At 36.7% G+C, this 10,507-nt stretch overlaps 1 protein-coding gene across 1 annotated transcript in view; it reads right to left on the bottom strand.

Annotated features, from left to right (window-relative positions):
• Nucleotides 1-10,507, bottom strand: part of DARS1 (aspartyl-tRNA synthetase 1) — a 76,901-nt gene that overhangs the window by 23,011 nt on the left and 43,383 nt on the right. Inside the window, exons 5-7 of the mRNA XM_007952498.2 lie at nt 8,152-8,254; nt 4,164-4,244; nt 2,687-2,746 (exon numbers count right to left, since the gene is read on the bottom strand). Coding sequence (XP_007950689.1) covers nt 2,687-2,746; nt 4,164-4,244; nt 8,152-8,254 — 244 coding nt within the window. The remainder of the gene's footprint in view (nt 1-2,686; nt 2,747-4,163; nt 4,245-8,151; nt 8,255-10,507) is intronic.

Here is a 10,507-nt window from a genome sequence, read left to right as displayed (position 1 = left end):
GGTCGCTATGAATCGGATACAACTTGATGGCAGTGGTTTTGGTTTGGTTTGGTGTATTCACCACTCATTAAACAAATAATTATTATTATTATTACTGTCTGTCTGGCATTGGGCTAGGTGCTAGATATATGGTGGTAAACACCGTACCATGAGTATGAGACAGGGGAAATAAAAAAACAACCCAGAATAGCAGGAAATGAATTATCCTACACATACACAAAAAATTATTATTGGAAAAACAAAACACAGTCCTTGAACTTCAGCTTTCAAAAAGTTTAGCATTCCTTATATTAAAAGCAGCATTTTTTATCCTGTAACAAGTCTTCCCCAAAATAAGACTATTAAAATAAAAATGTTGATATTCTGAATTAATTGAAAGATCTGAAGAAAAGGGAAAAGCAGCATTCTGTATTTATGGAATTTTTTCCCTTGAAGTCCTCATAGCAGCACTAGGAAACAAACATTACATCTTTGGGGAGGGAAAGATAGGGGTAAATTAAGGGTGTGGAGGGACAATTCTGAAAGAAGACAAAATTTTAAACATATTCAAAATCTATAACAGAACTTTTAATAGTACTCAATACCTTAGGCTTGTGGCTTTTAAAAATAGCTATTTACAGTTATCTTAAATGTACCCAGTTAACTGCTGTTAGCAGCTACAGAAGGCTTCCTGTCAGTTTATGGGTTGTAAAGTCAGTTTATAGAGATTGCTTGAATAAGGATCAGGAGAGAGAAGAGAAAAGGGAGAAGAAAGACATTCCTTTCCTTCCTTTTTTTTAAAGTATATTTGGTGAAAGTATACACAGCAAAACAGTTTCTTACTCAACAATCTTTACACACAATGCTTAGTGACATTGGTTACAGTCTTCAGTTTTTATCAACATTCTCATTATTCCTGTTTTAGTTGTTCCACTTCCATTAATTTAGTCTGTCTTCCAAACGTCCCATTTCCCCAACAAAGTTATAAGCCATCTGAAGGCAGCCAATATATGCTCAATAGTGCTTACATACTATGAAACATAATACATGAACACAATAAATATTTTGTAGATTAAATTAACAGCTTAATACAGAGGGTTTAAAGAAATACATTGTATGTTTAAACCAATGGAGGTAATCAATCCCTCTTCAAGAAAGTTATTTATCTGAAGAATGATTCCCAGGAGGGAAAACTACTTTTATATATACTACTTTTATTTACCTACTTTAAGTTATACCCAAGAGTGAGAAGAAATAAAGAGAATAATTCTGACCCCAATGGAATTCTTCTGAACAGGTTACCAGAAAACTCTCATAATAATCTGTTATCCCACAAAGACGAAGCTGGGGCGAATCTGCCATAGTGATCCAGAATCTGAGCTAGGTGCCAATACATTTGAATTCAGACTTTTCCAGGAAAGAAAATTGCTTTAACATTTTTGGAGGCTGAAAAATGGAGTAGTTTCTAATTAGTCCATCTGTCTGAAAAATGCATAGAGGAAATACTTCATTATATAAAAGAAAAGCTGGACTACATTAGAAATCAGTATGAAGATGAACATTGTAATTTTTCTTATCACACTAAGAGAACAGCAATTGTGCCATTTATTCTAACTCTTGACTTTGTTAAGCTGAGAATCTATAAAAAAGCAGGTCTTTGGTTAAATTAGATCATAGTTCAGATATAACTAAGGTACAGGTTGGGCAATCCTACTTCCGTAGTGACACTGCCTCGAAAACCCAAGGAGGGGTCGCTATGAGTCAGGGCTGACTCAGGGCAAATAACAACAACAACAACAATGAATACAATGTAAGGTCAAAGTAGGGGTTAAAAATGTGAATAATTACAAGGGAAAGACAAAATAAACGAAATAAATGAATGTTATTTCCTGAGAGGTGGTGCAGGGTAAAGCAGAGAACATAACTCTTAGTCTAGAGTGCTACCTGACTGTTGCCATGTGGGTCCAGTATTGCCAAGTTCTCCTCCAACTTTTTAATGCAACTAATCAGAAGTAAAATATAAGTGTAGATGATAAAGACAGACTCACAGGATTGCAAGGAAGAACATTAAGGTGACAAAGAATTTGAGTGTTAGGTAGAATATTTACATAAAGGAGGAAGATGTGGTCAAAATATTAAGAAAGAAAGACAACACTGGCTTTACTACAATGATGAAACCATGGAACTCTTTCACTTGCAACCAAACCAGAAGGGGAAATAGAAGATCCATGAGACTACTGTATAAACCATGAAGGCCAACTACTTCTTTATTATTAATTCTGGGCCCAGATCAAATATCAAAGTATTGAAGCATTAATCACTCATTTCCACCTCATCATTCTAAAATATGGATATAATTTCTTTCACAATATTGCAGTGATATTAATGGTTAATTTCCCAAATGCTGAATAACTTGTCCAAAACAGTTACCATCTGGAAGCAAGACCATTTATTGGCTTCATGTTACTCTGTCATTTAAAAATGGACAAAGTCAATATCCTGTGAATTATTACTTGACTGCCTCTGTTGCCTATAGTTGTTTTTCAGGGTACAGGTCAGTTAGAAAGGTAAGTTGTTTTGTTTTTATGTAATCATATGTGCATATTGGTAAATACCAATTAGTTTTATAAGCCTGAGACAGGTGTAGCACCCTTGTCCATCTTGACTCCAATACTATCACATCACTTAACATATAAATGAAGCCTACCCTAAGATCAATGACTCTGTTGTCTAGTCTCGTGTCCTGGTTAACAGTAGCTCTTCCTTCCTAAAAAAAAAGATGAAAAAACAGATTTCGTGAATTTTTTTAAAATACTATAAAAACACTTTTAGAAGACATGTTTACTTATAAGTGAGAATGGAGGGGAGGGTGTTAATACTATGCCCTTTCAAATTACTTATAATTAACTTAATCTTTAATTAGTACACTGCCTCAGAAACCCAAGGAAGGGTCACTGTGAGTCAGTTGGATTTGACTCAACAGTTGTGAGTTTGATTTTGGTTTTGGTTTAGTATACCTCAGGATTCCTGCCTCAAGATGAGGGATCCAAGGTAGTGGTAACAACAATGGAAAAAGCAGAGCCAGAAAGAAGTTATTGTTAAGAGAGAGTGAGAGATGTAAGGAAGAAAACAAAACAGGGTAATCAACTTACATCAACACTACCAAGAGCCTTTCCTCACTACGGGGACATCAGAGTATTAACCATTTGCATCTTTATTGATTTCTGGATTCTACTTGCTAGAGTCAGGTTGATAAGGAACCCTGGTGGTACAGTGGTTCAGCATTCAGCTGCTAACTGAAGGTCAGTAGTTCGAACCCACCAGGTGCTCCAAGGTAGAAAGATCTGCTTCCATAAAGATTAAAGCCTTAGCCATTCCTCAGAAGGAAGATGGGGCAATCTACTTCCGTAGTGATACTGCCTTGGAAACCCAAGGAGGGGTCACTATGAGTTGGGTTCGACTCAACGGCACATAACAACAACAACAACAATCCTATGAGGCAGTTCTTTTTTGTCCTGTAGGGTTGCTATGAGTTGAAATCAACTCCACAACACATAACAAGGCCAGCTTGAAGTAACAGATAACATCTGATATGGAGTAGCAGTTCTCAAAGTGTGGTCTGGGAAACCCAGATGGTCCCTGAGATCCTTTCAGCAAGTCTATTAAGTCTGATCTATTTCACAGTAACAATTTTCACTCCTAATCTCTCAAGAGTACTAAAGAGTTTTTCAGAGGCTATATGATGTGTGATATCACAATGGAATAACTGCAGATATGAGAATCTAGTTGTTGTCTATTCAATGACACATTACAGAGATTTGTAGAAATATGTAATGAGGAACAATGCTATTGTTGACACAGAATTATTTTTTGTTTTGGATAACAGTTATTTTTCATAAACATGCTATTTATTGTTATTTTCTTTGTTTATATAAGAGTAATATATATATTTATATTGTTTTTTAATTAAATATTTTGAAAATTTATCATTTTTGATTTCTGATACTGTACTGTGACTATCACTGAGACCAGACTTTGAGAAATGCTGATATAACAGTGAATTTAGATAAAAATGAAACTCAAAACATTTCATAGGCACCCTTAGTACAAAAAAGCAGGACATCAGGTTTTCCATGTTTTGTGAACTAATAATAAGCACAGTCTTTCAAGGGTATAATTTTCACCTCTTCTCCTTCTCCTTCAGGCCGAACGGCATCATCTAGCTGCAAGGGCAGGCGGGGTTCAGCCAAACTGATCACATAAATCTGAAAGTGAGATATTGACAAAAATAGTATGAAACCCATAAAATTTGATATATTTTGATTAAAAAACACTCTGCAGTTAACTTAAATGTGAAGCATTAATTAAAAACATTTCTACATAGAATTACTTGCCCAAATCAAATAAAATAGCACACATTTTTTATCTATAAAATTAAAATAGTATTTCTTGAGCCCACTTCTCTGAGTTGTTAGAACAGTCAAATAACATACATACAATGGTTTGTAAACTCTAAGGTACATACAAATGTAATAAGTAAGAAGGAGCACTGGGGTCAAAGGTCTGGGTTTAAGGCTCTGCTCTGTCATATAAAAGCTGTCCTGAGGCAAATACTTAACCTCAGAGCATCAATGTTCTACTCTGTAAAATGAGATCTGCTATAAGAATCAAAGGGAGTAATGGATGTGAAAACACTGTGCTAATTTGAAGGGGCCATTAACATGTGAGTTATTATTGGTAACAGCATTTGGCCATTTCTAGCACTAGGACCAAATTCAATCCAACTCTACTACACCTGTTCTTCTTTTTCTCATTCTTTTTCTAAATATCCCTTCATTGTCTTCCCTCATCAATCATGTTACATCTCATTTCTCTTGGTTGGGAGCTGCCACAGACAAAGGATATTCCTTTACGTTGCTCAAATCCCTCAACCTTCATTCATTTTAATGATTAAAAAGCAGTTATGTCATAAGGACTGAGTTAGGGTTTTTAAACCAAAACCAAACTCACTGCCATCGAGTCAGATCTTAGGTTACTCTTTTTTTTTAAATGTTACTCTGTTAGTTATCCACAGCTAGGATGCGGCGATCTGCTCCCATAAAGATTTCAGCTTGGAAAACCTAGGGGGCAATTTTACTCTGTCCTAAGGAGCTCTGGTAGCATAGTGCCTAAGGCACTTGACTGCTCACCAGAAGGCTGGCAGTTCAAACCCACCAGCCATTCCTCGGAAGGAAGGTTGGGCAATCCTACTTCCGTAATGATACTGCTTCTTTAGTGATACTGCTTCGGAAATCCAAGGAGGGGTTGCTATGAGTCGGGGCCGACTCGACGGCAAACAACAACAACAACAACAACACAGGGTTCCTGTAAGGTGAAATTGACTTGATGGCACACAACAACAGCAGCAATATGCAAGGAAAGCTTGCTAAAGCACAAAAGGAAATGGACCTTATTTAATTAATTTGGGAAAATGAATTATATTCTTCCACCTGGCATATCATATTTAGTGCTCAAATCAGATGCTTCAAGAAAAAGTGTCAGAGAGATACTCTAGTCATTCTAACAGTAGGATGGAATTATTTATCACAGTCTCTTCAAGTTGTGGGGCTTCCCTCTGATGAGTTAACAGGAATTTGATCTCTAATCCAAAGGTATAAATCCAAACAGTTATCTCACCTACATAACTAGTGGAAATTCATCATCTTCTTCATTAGCTTGTGAGCACTCTGATTCCCAAAACTTCACACAGTGTCTGGCACAACTTTGCATGCTACATAGGCTGTTGTAGCTGTTATGTGCCATCCAGTTGGACCCGATTCATAGTGACCCTTCCTTGGGTTTCCGAGGTGGTTTCACTATGGAAGTAGATTGCCCAACCTTCCTTCCAAGGAGTAGCTGGTGGGTTTGAACCACCAGCCTTCTGGTTAGCAGTCAAGTGCCTTAGGCACTATGCTACCAGAGCGCCTGCTACACAGGTAGTCCCCGACTTATGACAGGGTTCCGTTCCAACTCTGTCGTCAGTCAGTTCTGATGTAAGTTGATTACTTTTTTTTTCAGTTTCATTTTTATTGCCTTTTATTTTCAGTATCTTTATAAAGTTACTCTGATGTTGAAGAAGAGTAGGACAACAATGGCATTGTGTCAGTTGTGGTATTAATTCTACTTGTGGAAGTTTCTGGATCATCTAGATTATCCCTGGGAATGGAGATGGCATTTCTAGTCAGTCAATCTGTGAGAGTTGTCTGTATGGTCTTTTCTTTATTTTTTCATGTATTTTCTGGTAATACCTCATTGCTTCCTGAATCTGCCTACTGACTTTAATAAAGTGATTGGCATTTGGGTCTATGTTTTCAAGCAACTGAAGCCCCTGAGTTAACCTAGAAAACTAAATCTATAAGGCAGTGTTTTGAATAGTAAATCATAAAGTTGAGCATCCGCAACTGAACATTAAAGAATGATCACATCAGCAAATTATGTGCTGCAACACTGTATATAGTACATATTAATAACAATAAGATGCAACCAAAAAAAAAAAGTGTCATAAATGTGGTTTGTCATTAACTACACTACATCTCAAGTCAGGGACTACCTGTACTTAATAACTGTTTGCTGGCTGGATAAGTAAATAAATGGTAAGGAAGACTCTTTGCTTAGAATAAGATTTCTTATGCTTCATGAGATATTTCATAATTATTTTTAGTAAGGCAAAATTTGGCTATAAGCTCTTTAGATTTTATATTTCTTATTAACATGTATTAAGTTGTACTGTATGCTAGATAATATTTTATATTTACTTGCTCTGTTCAATAAAATTATAAAGTATTGAAAAAGATATCTTGGAAGATGAGGGGTTGTCTTTCTCAGTCAGCATAAATGGATTAATTTATTGTTTACCTCTACTCTTACTCTTTGGTAAGCTTGCCTTTGCTAGGTAATAAGACTTCTTGGTGGGTAAGTAATTTGGCAAGTTAGCAGAAAAAAATAAAAGATTTTCTAAGCCTTGAAGAGTTCCTTGACGATCAATTCCAATTAAAGTATTTATGGGTGAGTCTATCTCTCTGAATCTGTCTGTTTGTCAGTACGCCTATCTGCCCTCTGTCTTACACGTTCATGTATGTGTACATACACACACACAGGTGAAGGTGGGAATAGGCCATCCTGTCTTAAATACTACTCCTTAAAAGAAATTTAATGATGTATACTGTAGATATAAACCAGGCCTCAATATGAGAACTGCAGGGTCAAATTTACAAGGTTATTTCAACAGGACTGAATATATGTGAATTCAGTTATGGTATTTTAAAAGTCAATGATAATGAGCACTTTCAGTTTTTATGCCTGAAAAGAAAACTGACGGGGGAAAATCTTGTATGAAAAGAAGTTACTGTTGGAATATAACACTAATATAGTATTATTTCTTGACTTTTCTACACTTTAAAATATTAGAAATATCATGATCATTATGGAATACAATGATTAAGAATTAATACAACTCATCAACATTTAGAATTATATCATCAGAAGGAAATACACAGAGAGATAGACTCCTAACACTGAATAAAGCTTTTCAGATGTGTTTTATACTTTACCCTATGTGACTGTGGAAGACTGCTTGCAAAATGGTTGTAATAAATCTCTGGTCCCTCTAGGCATGTCTCATTGCAATGATGCTGGCTCTCCTCCCATTAAGAGATGGAATCTATTTTTCCACCCCTTAAATCTAAGTTTTGCCATGTGATTTTGCTTTGGCCAATGGGATAGTTAGCAAACATGATACAAGCAGAAGCTTGAAAAATGCTTGCACACTAGGGCTTTCCTCTCTTTTTGCTGGGAACCCTACTGGGACCATGTGAACAAGCCTGGGCTGCTAGCCTGCAGGATGAGAGACTACAGTGAGCCCACAATGTCAAGTGGGGAGAGATGAACCATTCAGGATGGCCCCAGACTCAACAGCCCAACTCAGAATTTTGACAAAATAAATACTGTTTTAAGCCACATATATTGGGATGGTCTATTAGGCAACAAAAGCTAACTGATTCAGTAATCAACTTATAAATCTCATTATTTTATATCAACTCCAATTATTAAGAACACAAAGATGAGACATGGAAAGTTATTAAGAACGACTCATATCTATTTCTGTAAATAATTTTATATTTTGGAAAAAGTTACCTTTTGAACATGTAACTCAACATCTTGCTGTGTACAGCTTCCAATTTTCTGATTCACTTTTCTCACAACACCTTCTACATCCACAATGCTCTCTTTGTTGATGCTGTCAAAAAAAAAAAAAAAAATCCCACCTTGAATCATCTCATCAGTGGTGTCAGAATTCATTTGGTATTTCAGCAGCAAAGCTGAATATATTAAACTCTTCTTTAATCCAGTAAGCTGCTTGAGTTAAAGCCAGTCTATTTAACCTACTTACGATAAGACATTATGTAGCATACTTAGTGAGATTCCTTGAAGAGATGGTTTTAGATGCCATAATTTAGTTATCACTTATAAAATACTCTGGACATAAAAGGCAACAGTACCATTATTGAATTTTGAACACTAGGAGTCTTTCAATTATTTATTAAAGAACATTTCCCTCCCAATATTTCAGATTACTCAGATCAGCATTTCCTATAACTAGAAACACTAGCCTTAATAAACGCAATTACTGGTCTGTAACAGAACTAAATAACAAAAGAATGTTAAGTGAAAAGATTTCAAAGTAATAAGAGGACATGAGAGTGTTTTGCAATTAAACTCTTATTGCCTATGAGAATGTACCTATGTGTGGGTACATTTTGTCACTGGATTTCATGACAGACAGCTGCAGTATAGTGAATTACATGGTATGGCTTTTCTAGCTACAGTCATTTTATAACTCCCACTGGATTATTCTGAGGAGCTGCTTTTACACTCATGATTGTTAAAGTCATCCACTTGGGGTTATTTCTGTGGAGCGGCACAAAGTAATCTTCTGGGAAAGTTCGCTCTCAGGTGTGTAGAACTCTGATATTGGGATTGGTTAGCTTTGCCACTTTGCCAGGCTTAAAATGAGCCCTCCTAGAGGCAGAGGGGGAATCTCACTGCAGGCTGAAAGAGACGCCCAGCTGAGAGACGGCAGCAGTGGAACCAAGAGGCACAGGACAGAGCAGCATGCTTACCTGGCCCACAGAGGCCAGGCCAAGAGGCCAAGGCCCAGAAAGGCATGTCTAAGGCCATAGCAGAGGGGAGACCGTCCTGATCGAAGAACTATATCCTGAGCATGTTCCTGAACTTGAATCGTAGCCTGTTGCTTCATTAATAAACCCCATAATCTGTGAGTTCTGTGTGGCCACTGCAGCAAATTACTGAACCCAGCAGAGAGGTGGTGGGTGCTGCGGGAGGGATGGTTGGTGTCAACGTTGGTAAGAGGGCTAGAGGGTAGTGGCATGTCTGGCCTCATAGGAACAGGCCTTGGGCTGCTGATAGTGATTCTGTCTTTCTCTTGTATAGTTAGAGGAGGTCAAAAGATGCTGCCTCCTTGTCCCTTTAGCAACAGCCTAATGGATTGTATATTCTGAAGAACACCTATATGAAGCTTACTATATACATTAAGTATAAAATACATGCATCTCCTGGGCAGTATAAAGGCATAACAAACTTAAAATTTAAAAACAAGACACTCAAATTCTGAAATATAAACTTTATATAGTAGTTTATTAAACACAATTGATTATTTTTAGATTGCTAGTACATAGAGGATTGGCCAATCTACTTCCATAGTAATACTGCCTCAGAAACCCAAGGAGGGGTCACTATGAGTTGGATCCAACTCGACAGCAGTGAGTTTGGTTTTTGGTTTGAGTACATAACCAAAGGAGCACTGGTGGTGTAGTGGTTAAGGCATTTGGCTGCTAACCAAAAGATCAGTGTTCAAATCCACCAGCTGCTCTGCAGAAGAAAGGTGAGGCAATCTGCTCCTATAAAGATTGATAGTCTTAGAAACCCAATGGGGGTCACTATGAGTCATAATCAACTTGATGGTAGTGACCTTGGTTTTTTTTTTAATACATAAGCAAGGGGGAAAGTTATAATACAAAGTGGTGATTCCCATACAAAATAAACCAATTTTACTTTTGTGTATATTCTGGTACTGACAGATGTGTCACAATATATTTGGGGAAAAGAGTAAGATTTTACTTTCATAGGAAATATTCTGCTTGCTGTGATGAAAAATTGGGTCCTCAGAAGCACTGTGGTATTAGACAAGATTCTAGAAATTTGACAATGCTTATTTTACATAAGAGAACACCACAATCCATTTCAATGAACATTCACTCAGCTTTGGAAAAGGATCACATGGAATGATAGGTCAGGAAGGGTGAAGTAAGAAATTATTTTCACTTCAGTTTGCTACATTCATTAGAATTCTGTAATACATGTTACTACCCATTGTTAAAAAAAAAAAAAAAAATCAACAGTGTACACATCTTGCCACCCTCTGAAGACTCTTGCACCAAAGCCATTGTCTAATACCTCACTAAATTCTTGG

This window comes from Orycteropus afer, unplaced genomic scaffold, assembly GCF_000298275.1.
Source record: "Orycteropus afer afer isolate SDZICR_OR568_19922 unplaced genomic scaffold, OryAfe1.0 scaffold00342, whole genome shotgun sequence".
Lineage (NCBI taxonomy): Eukaryota > Metazoa > Chordata > Mammalia > Tubulidentata > Orycteropodidae > Orycteropus > Orycteropus afer.
This window is presented reverse-complemented; position numbering and strand designations above follow the sequence as displayed.